Raw genomic sequence first — 13,054 nt, forward strand, 5'->3', positions numbered from 1 at the left:
TTAGCGTCGGTTGTACCGCGTATACTGTGGTTTTTAATATTTTAATTAGCTCGCAAAAACAAACTCGTGGCGCTGACGGTGTCACCATACAGTGGCGGTTTTTAGCAGCGGATATGACATCACTTAGTGAGAGCTTGACGATGGGACAAACAGTAAATATCCTGCAAATTGTGTTAATAACTAGAGATACGTTTTGTCAAGTTTTTGTGTTTTATATTACATTAACAAAACTAACTTGTTTGCTCTAGATAAAATCACTGTAAATCGAGTAAAACAAAAACACGCCACTAGAGGCACTGACTACTTTTTGCATCGAAGGACTTTGCGCCTCTCTGTAAACATCCTACGACGTAGCACTAAACACTTGTGGTTACTCTCTATATTGATACGGGAATAAAAGAAGAGGCGGAGAGCGAGCGCGAGCGGCGAGCGCGCGGCTCTAGCACGAGGGAGATAGAACGAGAAAGCTTGGCCGCCGCCGGTCGTGCTTCGCCGGCTCTCCTCCGTACTGCTGCTATATTTCTCTGGGCGGGCCCGTGGCCACCCCGTGGCATCCCACACCGTAACATTTTGGTGGCAGCGGTGGGATCATGCCGCTCACCCGCTCCCAGAGTCAAGCACCCGACGTGCCAGACGACAGGAGTCCACCACCAGCCGATAGCGCCGACGACGTGGCGGCCGGCGCCGCTAGACCTAGGCGCTCGGAGGGGCTCGGCTCTTCGCAGCAGCCGGACGCCGGTGTTGAGCGCCTCCTGGATACAGTCACCCAACGGATGGACGCATGGGAGGCCCGTCTGACTGCCCAGGCTGGGGAGATGGAAGCTCTCCGGCGCGAACTCCGTCGCCTGGTGCCAGCCGAGCCGAGCACAGGTCAGGTGCCTTTGGGCGTCCCCGCCGCCGCTGTTTACGGCTCTGCCGTCGCTGGGCCTGCGGTCGTGGCCGCCACTGGCGTGCTCGGCGCGGGTGCGTCCTCGCCGCAGTGTTCGTTGGACGTTGTGGAATTGCCCACATTTGACGGCACCATCTCGTGGGATGCTTACCGCATCCAGCTGGACGGTATTGCGTCGGCGAGAGGCTGGGACGAGCAAATGAAGGCATGGATGCTCGTTGCAAAACTGAGGGGCCGCGCCACCGAGCTGCTGCAGAACGTGCCGCCCGACCAGCTGGGCTCTTACACTGTTCTGGCGGGCCTCCTCGCCGACCACTATGGTGCCTCAGGTCAACCCCGTGTGCAGTACCACCGCCTGCGAGCCCGCCGTCAAGAGCCCGGGGAGACGTACCAGGACCTCGCCGCCGCCATTGAGCGCCTGGCTCTGCAGTCGCTGCCGGGAGCGCCTCAGAACGCCGTGGCCCTGGTCGGCACCGAGGCGTTTGTCGACGCCATCCGACTCCCCGAGGTGCAGCGCTTGGTCCGCTCTGGCCGTCCTGATTCCGTCCGCGCCGCCGTGGCGCTCGCCATCGAGGCGGAATTGACATTGCTGGCCACGCGGGGGTCGCCACCGTCTGCCGAGCGCAGCGTCCGGGTGCAGGCTCCTCGGTCCGCAGCCCCAACTGCTGCCTCTATCCGACCCCTGCGTAACGACGTCCGCATGACCTGCTTCCGCTGCGGCCTGCGGGGACACTACGCGAGGGACTGTGCCGGCCCTCCAACGTCGGCAAACGATTTGGCGGAACTCCGGGGGCACCGTTCCGTCCCCACACTCCTTCGTTCTCCGCGTCCCCTCCTTTCGTCGGCTCCGATTACCACTGATGCTCCTTACGTGCTCGTCGACGTCGCCCTGCTTGACCGGCACGTAAAGGCCTTGGTTGACACTGGAGCGGCTGTCAATGTACTGCACAAATCGTTTGTTGCTAACGCGCCCCACCTGCTTCTGCCAGCCGCCAAAACCCGGCTCTTAGCTTTTAACGGCACCCCTATGGAGCAAGTCGGACGTGTCGTCGTCAACCTGACAGCACTCGGAAATACCATCTCCACCGAGTTTGTTGTCGCAGACAGCCCTATTTGGCCAGTGGTCCTCGGGTGCGGGTGGTGCCAGCAAGCCGGAGTCGTCCTTAATTTTACTAGAACCAAACCACGGGCGAGCCGAACTCTCTGTGGGCCGGGCTGGCTTAGCCGGGTTTCCAGCCTCGGTGTCGCCCTGTGGCAGTCCCTGGTGTCGGCGACCAAGCGTGCCTCAGCATCTCTGCGTGACTTCGCGACGAAGTGGCCGTGTCGAGTCAAGCCGTTCGACGTCACTTCCGTGACTGTGGCGTCCGCCGTGACCCTGCCACCGGGTGCGGCAACGTGGGTGTATGCCAAGCTTGACAGTCCGGTCACAGCAGACGTGCTGTTCGAACCCATCCGGTGTTCAGCTCCAGCCCGTCAGATGACCTCCCCTCGAAGCCTTCTGCCTGTGCTCAAAGGAGAGGCCCACGTATTTATACTCAACATCAGCAGCGTACCTATCGCGCTGACTCCCGGCACGCAATTGGGTACATGGGTACAGCCTCAGTTTTGGACCCCGGGTCACCAGTGGCGTCTCTGCAACCTGAAGCCCCGCCTCGCCACCCTCCAGCGCCGGCGATCCTATCATGGGAAGAATTTAACTTTGGACCCAGCCTGACCTGCGCGGAGCTCGCCTCTCTGAAGACCTTGCTGCTCGAGCATCGCAGTTGCCTTGCTCTCAGCGCCGGTGAACTCGGGTGCACTTCCTGGGCTTAACACCGGATCAACACCGAAAACCGCGGGCCCGTTCATCACCAACCTCGCCGTGTAGCGCCAGCCGAACGGAGAGTCATCCAGCAGCACGTGTGCGACATGCTTGACCAGGGAATCATTGCCCCTTCTTGTAGCCCTTGGTCCTCCCCTGTCGTCCTTGTGCGCAAGAAGGATGGAACACTCCGCTTCTGCGTTGACTATCGGAAGCTAAATGCTATTACTAATTGCGACGTGTACCCGCTGCCTCGCCTCGACGATGGGCTTGACCGCCTGAAGGGGGCCCGTTATTTTTCCACGCTAGATCTGCTCTCGGGCTACTGGCAGGTGCCTGTTCACCCCGATGATGCGGAAAAGACGGCTTTCGTGACTCCCGACGGCCTTTACCAGTTCAACCGTATGCCCTTCGGTCTCTCGAACGCTCCAGCCACCTTCCAGCGTCTCATGGGCCGAGTCTTAGGCCATTTGAAGTGGACTATGGCGTTGGTCTACCTGGATGACGTAATTGTCTACGCGGCTACATTTGAAGAACACCAGAGACGCCTCAAACTCGTCCTCGAAGCCCTTACCTCTGCTGGGCTTCGCTTAAAACCAAAAAAATGTTTCTTCGGTTTCGCGGAGGTGACGTACTTGGGTCACGTTGTGAGCCGGCATGGCATCCGTCCCGACCCTGAAAAGCTACAAGCGCTTACAGCTTACGAAGCTCCCACCACCGCCAAGGAGCTCAAAAGTTTCCTTGGATTTGCTTCGTATTTTCGTCGTTTCATTCCGGACTTTGCCAAGCGCAGCGCTCCATTGACCGCCCTGCTGAAGAAGAATGCACCGTGGAGTTGGACGCAGGCCCAACAGCTCGCGTTTCTTGACGTCAAGCACGCCCTCCTCGAGCCTCCTACATTGGCCCATTACGACGTATCGGCCCCCATCGTCCTCCACACGGATGCCAGCCAAGATGGGCTCGGCGCTGTCCTCCTGCAAGAAGACGAGTCTGGTGACCACAAAGTCCTAGCTTATGCCAGCCGCCAGCTTTCCGACGTTGAGCGCCGCCGCCACTCTTCAGAACTCGAGTGCCTCGCCGTTGTCTGGGCCGTCGAGAAGTTCCGTCCCTACCTGTACGGCCGTCACTTCACCATAGTCACGGACAATAGCGCTCTCACTTGGCTGCAGTCCGCCAAACATTTGAATGCCAAGATTGCACGCTGGTCCCTGCAACTTCAAGAGTACAATTTCACAATAGTGCATCGGCGCGGCTCTGCCCATCAAGATGCCGATTTCCTTTCTCGCCACCCTTGTTCCGTGACGGCTTTGACGGACCTGAGGACTGCACAAACGCAAGATCCCGCCATTGCTGCCATAATCCACTCCCTTGGCACCGCCGCCGGCGCAGGCCTCCGCCAACTACGCCGGGTCTATCGAATGAAGGACGACCTCTTGTGTCATGTGAAGCGGCTCCGTGGTCGACCACCCGTCTGGTTGCCAGTGGTGCCGGCAACACTGCGGTCGCAAATCTTGCGCGGTTTACACGACGCTCCCACGGCTGGTCACCTTGGTCGCGGCAAGACCTACGCACGAGTGTCGGAGCGGTTTTGGTGGCCTAATATGTCCAGAGATGTCAAGGAACACGTGGCGTCCTGCCAGACATGCCAGTACAGAAAACCGTCCACAGGTGTAACCAAGCCACCCCCGCAGGCTTTCTCGCCACCAAGTTCACCTTTCGAGCTGGTTGGACTGGATCATTTGGGCCCGTTTCCGAAGACGCGTGCCGGCAACCGCTATGTTCTGGTTGCGATCGACTACTTCTCCAAGTGGGTCGAAGCACTGCCCGTTCCAGACACGTCGTCCGCTCATGCCGTCGCGTTTGTGGAACAGCATCTCGTTCTTTGGCACGGTGTTCCCCGGCGCCTCATCACGGACCGTGGGAGCTGCTTTATGTCCCATGAATTCGAGCGAGCCCTCCGCTCCTTCGGCATTGCGCATTCCACTACATCCGTCAATCATCCGCAGTGCAATGGCCTCGTGGAGCGTGTTAACCGTACCCTCACGGATATACTCGCATCCTACGTCGCTCCGTCCCACACAAACTGGGATCGTTTTGTTTCTGCTGCAGCTTTTGCAGTCAACACTGCAGCGCAAGAAACAACGCATGTGACGCCGTTCTCAGTCGTCTATGGCAGAACGCCCTCCATCCCTCTCGACGCGCAGTTGGGCCTTCCCCATCCTACTGCGTCACCAACTGAATCTGCTCAACGAATTCATTCCGCCCGCCTCGACGCCCAGCGCAACCTCCTCACGGCTCACGCGCGTGTGCAAGCGGCCAACGCGGCAGCACCACCACATCCCCCCTTCCGGCCCGGTGACTTGGTCCTCGTTCGCCGCACCATCCGTGCGACTGGCCGTGCCGCAAAGCTCTTGCCCCGATACCGCGGCCCTTACCGTGTCGTTGCCCGACTCGGCCCCGTGACATACCGCCTCGAAGACCTGCCAGAGCATCGACCATGCGGTGTGCACCACATTTTCCCAGAGCATGTTTCAAACATGAAGCGATATGTCTACGGCGCCTGCGGTGACTCCGACTTAGCTACCAGGTCCTCATCAGTGCCGTCGTCGCCTGCTGGCTCCATGCCTTCCCCACGCAATGCAGTCCCATAAACGGATCGCCGCTCAATATGCATAAAACTCCCTGAAGTTAGCCTAACCGGTGTGGGACCTTCTTCGGCGACTGCAGACACCTTCGCCCAGCTCACACACTTCGAATTCAACGAAGAGTGTGACCGTTTTCTATCTGCGAGCCCACATTGCATCGCCCCAGGAAACCCTGCATCAAAGCACGGCCTGACTTCCCCGCCCCCCCCCCCCCCCCCCCCCCCCCCCGGTGGAAAGGTGATACGGGAATAAAAGAAGAGGCGGAGAGCGAGCGCGAGCGGCGAGCGCGCGGCTCTAGCACGAGGGAGATAGAACGAGAAAGCTTGGCCGCCGCCGGTCGTGCTTCGCCGGCTCTCCTCCGTACTGCTGCTATATTTCTCTGGGCGGGCCCGTGGCCACCCCGTGGCATCCCACACCGTAACAATATATCTGATAGCGGCTTTGCGGAATCGATCCGATCGAGCCATTGCACTCTATACGCGTTTGTTTCGGTCCCAAGGAAGGATGCGTTCGTTTCACACTTAGCAGGCAGTGCGTATCGTCAGCTTGTGGAGAATAACCGGGAGGTGGCGCCAGAAGGCGCCACGTTCCCGTCAACAGCGCGCGCTCCTTGCTCGCCGTGGCCAACCAGCGCGCTAGGAGCTACGGGCAATGGTTGGAGGTAAGCAGTAGCGGTACGCGCTACGCTAAATGTGTCTAATATCTTGCGCAGACTGTCACACCGTCGCAGTATCTCGCGCTAGAGTTCGGATCCTTAAGTAAGGGAATGTCAATGATCAGTGTTTTCTTCTGCGCCGTTGACTTGACGGTGGAGCATCGCTGGGTCAGCTGGGCGTTCACATGGTAGTTGTAACCATGCAAACGGTGCTGCCAGCCTTGGCATGAACGAGTTACAGAGAACAGGCAACAATGCAGTGCAAACTTCCATCACGTGCTAAGATAGACTGTTTTGATTGGTCGCCCTGAGTGTCCTCATTGGGAGAGTGAAATGGTAATGGGAAGCTGCGCGCAAATAGAGTTGAGGGCAGCATTTTGTTTGCTTGTATTTTGAAATTTCTTCATTGAATAACTCCCGTTCCTATGCATCGATTCTCGTAATTCTTTTTGAGTCAGCTTCTGTGTGACATAAAGAATCCATCTGAAGCGTAACCGGCATCCGTTCAAGATGTGTTTCGCAGCCCCTTTAAGCGACGGCTGGGAAGGCGACTTCTGCCTCGACTCCCAAAAAAACAGGAATAATGATAGATCGTTTTAAAAGGCTTTTCTTCAGAGGAGTGACATCAGTTACTGATGATAGTAATCTAATGCAAATCGCGTCGCCATTGCCGGCGTAAATGGCGTAACAAAAGAAATTGGAGGACGCTTAAGCTTCGCCTTTAAGAGTGGAACGGGGCGGCGTGTTGCAGCACTGCCAGGGAGTCCATGGAACGCCATCGCCCGTTCAGCGCGGCGCCTTGCCCGTTAGACAAATCACTCTGCTACGTATACGGTGACGTACGGACGCGCGGAGTGGCAAACCACGTAGAAGCGCTGCCAGGCGCCTTGCCGAAACGCGCGGGACTCAAGTTGCACTCGTAGTTCGTCGGCACATCGTTCTCGAAAAACCCGATGCCGCGAACGCCAGCATAGCTTCCGCGCCGAACGAACGGGCAGCAAGCCACAAGCTTCGTGGTGAACGCACCTGCGTTGTTCGCCGCTCACCGTGCGATTCCTGCGTCCCCGCACTGCGCCCGTACGAGACGAGCGGGAGTCGCTAGGGTACCTCAATGCCAGCGCCTCCGTTCAGGATGGAGACAACTTAAGCGACGACGCCATATTGAATCACAACTGGCCGCTCCCATGTACAGCGAAATGCTCGACTGGTAGCCCAGTGTAGCTCTCGCTGCAAAAGGTCGTTCAAGTTAAATCACTTTGAAGCACGCCGAGAACATGAACGGCGCCGTTACAAACGCTAGCGCCGCTGATCCCGTGTGACTCAATATTGCGGCGCCGCTGAAGTTGTCTCCACCCCGGCGCTGGCATTGAGGCATCATAGGAATCGCTGCCGTCGCGCGCTATCTGTTGGGGCAGTGGGGTACATTACTAGGAGGAGGAAGAGGAGGAGGTAGTGGTTTTAGTGGGCGCTGCCAGATGACGCTACGTGCACGCTTCTGGGATTTTTCGCTCACGGCCAACACCGCCGACGCTGACGACACCGGCTTTTCTGCGACACGGAGCCCTTAACGCTGTCGTGTTAAAAATCTAAGCCCACCTTCGCCTGCTGACCAAAATGAACCTTTGCGCGCAGGCGGAAGAATGGGCACTGATGGAATGTAGCCAGCCGGGTTCCGGAATCCAGGGGAGTTGTGGCTACCCAACACTATGGGCAAAGCGAAAATAGAGTGGGGAGGCGTTAGAACTATGCTACTTTTGAAGCGAAAGCTTCACTGGGCTAGCTGTGGCGTTTCGCGTACGCCGGAGTTTCACCTTGAGGCGACCCTCAGCTGAGCCACGGGTGTTCCGTCGCCGTGACCGAGCGCGGTTCGGCTGTCAAGCGATATATGTAAGACAGTGGCTGCGCCGTTTCCTCTCCTCAAAACCAATTTTCAAAACCCCAATCTCGGCCGTACCCGGTACCCGCCGCTGTGGCTCAGTAGTTAGGGCGCTCGACTACTGATCCGGGTTTCCGGAGTTCGAACCCGACCGCGGTGGCCGTGTTTCGATGGATGTGAAACCCTAAGGCGTCCGTGTGCTGTTCTATGTCAGTGCACGTTAATGATTCCCAGGTGGTCGAAATTATCCCGGAGCCCTCTACTACGGCACCTCTTTCTTCCTTTCTTCTTTCACTCCGTCCTTTATCCCTTACGGCACGGTTCAGTTGTCGACCGATACGTGAGACAGATACTGTGCCATTTCCTTTCCCTAAAAACCAATTTTAATTTTATTTAATTCTCTTCGCAAAGGAAATGCCCATAATTTGCCCCCTGGGACAGTGAAAACAGTCGCGCTTTAACCTACGTGGTGGTAGTGACAGATGTGCGAAGACTGACTGACTGACTGACTGATGTTGCTGAGAGGAAGAAGGAAAAGGAACGAGCACGGGCCCGCCTACTGGCTCAAGCCGAGCCACGGTCGCTGCCGCGTGCTGAAAGTAGGAGGCGTAAAGGACAGGAGAACAAAGAGTAAAAGAAAAGACGCGCCGCGCTAATACACAACGGGCCGATCCCGGAGGCAGTGCATTCAATACCAGGCCGACCGTGCCACAGTGCTTCATGCCAAGCACTCCGCCATATTCCAAAGATAAGTTTAATGTCAGGTCCAAGGACCCGCTGCAGATATTAAGTCCGGTATCAGGTATCCGTAACGGTATCAGGTATCCGTAACGAGTTACAACAGATGTGCGATGCATGCGTTGGCATTCACCACAACTTTTAACTATCTGCGGGAATGTCATTCCCCACAGGCAGTCCCCACCATCCCCAATCCCTCATTCTTCCTGGGAGGCTGCTTTACGGACCGCTCAGCCCGCCGGCCAGAAATGGCTGGTGGATCGGGCTTAATGTCAAGCTCAAGCCCGTGGGCTCCTCGACCAGTAGGAGACCACCCTGGAAAATTTCTTTTTTCGTCTAATAAAGTTCTCATCCATCCATCCAACGTTGTAGCAGAAACGCCACACTGAAGCTATAGACCTTGGCTCGCCGCGATTGCTCAGTGGTTAGGCCGCTCATACACTGATCCGCTGTACCCGGGTCTGAACCCGTCGGCGGCGGCTGCGTTTTGATGGAGGCGAAACGCAAATGCGCCCGTGTGCTGTGCGATGTCGAAATTATTCCGGAGCCCTCTACTACGGCACCTCTTTCTTCATTTCTTCTCTTCGTTCCTCCTTCATTCCTTCCCTTACGGAGCGATTCAGGGGTCGGACGAGATGTGAGACAGATACTGCGCCATTTTCTTTCGCCAAAAACCAAGCTATAGACCGTCGCCGGTCATTCTGTTAATTTCCGTAGGCGTTGGCAACAATCTAGACTCCTATGACTTTGAGGAAAAGAAGGCGCATAGCTGGCTCCCTGGGACAATGGACGTCTCAATCGCGCTTTGAGGTATGTAGCTGTTGAGAGAAATGTGGGCTGCATACATTAGCGCTGACAACGTTGTGGCAGACACGCGGCACTGCCGCAATGGGCGACGGCGTTCATTGGGTAACCAACCACTCGCGATCAACCATTAACGGCCACCTGCCATGATGTCAGGGTGGGCGCACTGCCTATCCAGTGTGCGGAACGCACTCAACGTTACAGACGCCAAGCCGAGTATAATTGCCCGATACACCAAAGCTTTCGCTCTCCGACCAGTTTTAGTAGTAGTTGTACTGCAGCTAATTTTTGGAACCCGAAGACAGGCAAGAAGCCTGGGATGCTTTTGTAGCGAGAGTTATACAAGGCTAGTCAGTTCACTAGTTCACTAGTTCGACCCACAGGAGTTCCGACGCTGCGCCTCGCCTTTCCTCAAAATCTAAATTTTCAACCCCGCTGCGGTGGCTCAGTGGTTAGGGCGCTCGACTACTGATCCGAAGTTCCCGGGTTCGAACCCGACCGCGGCGGCTGCGTTTTTATGGAGGAAAAACGGTAAGACGCCCGTGTGCTGTGCGATGTCAGTGCACGTTAAAGATCCCCAGGTGGTCTAAATTATTCCGGAGCCCTCCACTACGGCACCTCTCTCTTCCTTTCTTCTTTCACTCCCTCCTTTATCCCTTCTCTTACGGCGCGGTTCAGGTGTCCAACGATATATGAGACAGATACTGCGCCATTTCCTTTCCCCCAAAAAACCAATTATTATTATTATTAATAATTATCCATTTCCTTTCTTCCTTTCTTCTTTCCCTCCCTCCTTTATCCCTTCACTTACGGCGAGGTTCGAGTGTCCACCGAGATTTGTTATACAGTGACTGCGCCATTTCATTTCCTCAAAAACCAAACAAAACAAGTGAGCCGCCGGCGTTTATTAGTTTTATTGGCATTGACAACATTAGAGGACGTTCATTTTCACGAATTAAAGACGCACAACTGGCTCCCTGAGTCAGTGGACACCTTAATATCCTTTTCATGTAAGTGGCGTTGGTGTCCAACAGCACAAACCTAATTTCATTGCTTGCGGCACACTAGATAGGCAGCGTGCCCAGCCTGCCACCCTGGCATGTGGCAGTTCATGGTTGATCGCGAGAGGTTGGTGACCCAATGAACACTGCAGCCTATTGCTGCAGTGCCACGTGTCTGGCACAAGGTTGTCTGCGCTAATGCATGCAGTCCACGTCTCTCTCACCGCCGCCACACCTCAAAACTGCGATTGAAGCATCAAGACGCTATTGTGGCCGCAGGGCAGTGCGCGCACTCGTGAGCGAACTTTGGTGAGCCTCTGTGCATTCCTCGAACACACGGGCTTGACGTCCCGTCTGTTCTCCGTCAGGTAGTTACACGCTGTTCTCCGTCAGGTAGTTACACGCAGTGACCGAACGCTCCGCGAGTTCTACCTTGAACGATTAATAACTGGACGCCCCACTCCAGTTGTAACCTACACAGTGCTGTGCGCGTGTGTGATTTAATTCCTCTAAAATGAACTAATCACGCGCACAACCTGGACACATTACTTATTGTGTAAATAGTTTGTACATATTACTTCTCCCCCTGTCCTCTATTCCTGTCCCTTCACCCCTTTCATTTCATTTCTCCATTCTGCCTGCTGTCCTTTATTTCCGCTGCCCCAGCTCAGGTGCTTCAGTATCGATGGCAGATGCCGGGGCTAGCAAAAATCTTTTCCTTCCTTTTTACTATTATTTTTAATAAAACCACTACCACCACCACCAAGCGTCCACATACCCAGAGAGCCAGTTATGCACCCTTCCTTTTCTCAAAATAATCGGCATTCAGAACGTTGTCAACGCCAACGCCAATAACACAACGAACGCCGGAAGCCTTCGCTTTTTATATCCTGGATTAGCTGAGCTAATCCATATTCATTTTTCATTGCTTTCATTGACTGATGGTCGGTTTGGGGCTAACAGAGGACAAAAGTGAGACTGTGTTATGCCTGCCCGCATTAATAGCATTCAAAGCCACAGATTCATTTTTAAGTGAAATAAACTACAATGCTCCGATAGGATACTTTGTGAGGGAGCTTGCTAGCAACCATCAACATAGGAATAACTGAATATTTCTTTTTTGCCTTTCTTTAAACACTACATATATCAAGGCATATATTTTTTGAACTCTTACCCGCCGACGAACACCACGGCCGAACTGGAGGTTATTTCAGCCGTCGTCAGTGCCCTTGACCTTATCAATCCTGCTCAGGAAAGGAGACATCCGGCACAGTAATCAGGTTGAGAACAACTGATACAGCTTACATGCGGCACAAGTCCTGTCATAATATTTGAGGTAATGTCATTCCACGCGAAGCGCCAATTGAAAGAAACCATTGGCTTATTATTATTTTGGTTTAATTCTTTCACGTCGTAGCCTAAAATTTTGCTTGTATTGTATGTCTAATCTAATGCAATCCAATCACAGTGGTGTGCGGTAGTTGTCAAAAAATGGTTTAAAACAGAAATACAGACAGGCACTTTTCTGTCCTCTTCCCAGCCGCTGTCTGTGTTATTTCATAATTGTTCCTATATTTATTCCGAATAGTTTGCAGGCTTCAAGTGGAACATTATATGAAATTAGAAGACGAAGCAGACAAAAAATGAAAAATGGTTTTTTGGGGAAAGGAAATGGCACAGTATCTGTACCTGAACCGCGCCGTAAGGGAATCGACAAAAAAGAAAACTGTCAAATAAGGAAAACACTGATTAAACTGCTTAGCCGCCGCGGTGGCTCAGTGGTTAGGGCGCTCGGCTACTGAACCGGAGTTCCAGGGTTCGAACCCAACCATGGCGGCTACCTTTCGATGGAGGCGAAACGCTAAGGCGCCCGTGTGCTGTGCGATGTCAGTGCACGTTACAGATCCCCAGGTGGCCGAAATTATTCCGGAGCCTTCCACTACGGCACCTCTTTCTTCCTTTCTTTTTTTCACTCCCTTCTTTATTCCTTCCCTTACTGCGCGGTTCAGGTGTCCGCTGATATGTGAGACAAATACTGTGGCGTTTCCTTCCCCCAAAAACCAATTTTCTTTTTTTCAAAATGCAAGAAAAACAGGAAAGAATAGATTATGAAATGGCGGAGTTCGCCCCGCCGCGGTGGCTCAGTGGTTAGGGCGCTCGACTACTGATCCGGAGTTCCCGGGTTCGAACCCGACCGCGGCGGCTGCGTATTTATGGAGGAAAAACGCTAAGGCGCCCGTGTGCTGTGCGATGTCAGTGCACGTTAAAGATCCCCAAGTGGTCGAAATTATTCCGGAGCCCTCCACTACGGCACCTCCTTCTTCATTTCTTCTTTCACTCCCTTCCTTATCCCTTCCGTTATGGCGCAGTTCAGGTGTCCAATGATATATGAGACAGATACTGCGCCATTTCCTTTCCCCCACCTAAAAAAAAAGAAATGGCGGAGTTAAGGCTGCTGACATAGACTGCACCTACTTTTTAATGCTGCAACTACCCAAACCATAGAGTTTACAAAAATCAAAATTGCTTCAACTTCATCTAAGCATTATGATACAGAAAACTATCATGTATGTGTCATGTCACGAAGGCAACAACAGCAACTATCATGACAGATGCGTCGCCTAAGGGGCAGCGTATGTTATTAT

At 54.4% G+C, this 13,054-nt stretch overlaps 1 protein-coding gene across 2 annotated transcripts in view; it reads right to left on the minus strand.

Moving 5' to 3' along the window:
• LOC144128775 (cytochrome P450 3A4-like) overlaps positions 1–13,054 on the minus strand; it is a 66,045-nt gene that overhangs the window by 19,498 nt on the left and 33,493 nt on the right. For both annotated transcript variants that reach the window (XM_077662451.1, XM_077662450.1), the window contains exon 9: positions 11,584–11,653. In XM_077662451.1, coding sequence (XP_077518577.1) covers positions 11,584–11,653 — 70 coding nt within the window. The remainder of the gene's footprint in view (positions 1–11,583; positions 11,654–13,054) is intronic.

This window comes from Amblyomma americanum, chromosome 4 (genome assembly GCF_052857255.1).
Source record: "Amblyomma americanum isolate KBUSLIRL-KWMA chromosome 4, ASM5285725v1, whole genome shotgun sequence".
NCBI classification, from domain to species: Eukaryota; Metazoa; Arthropoda; class Arachnida; order Ixodida; family Ixodidae; genus Amblyomma; species Amblyomma americanum.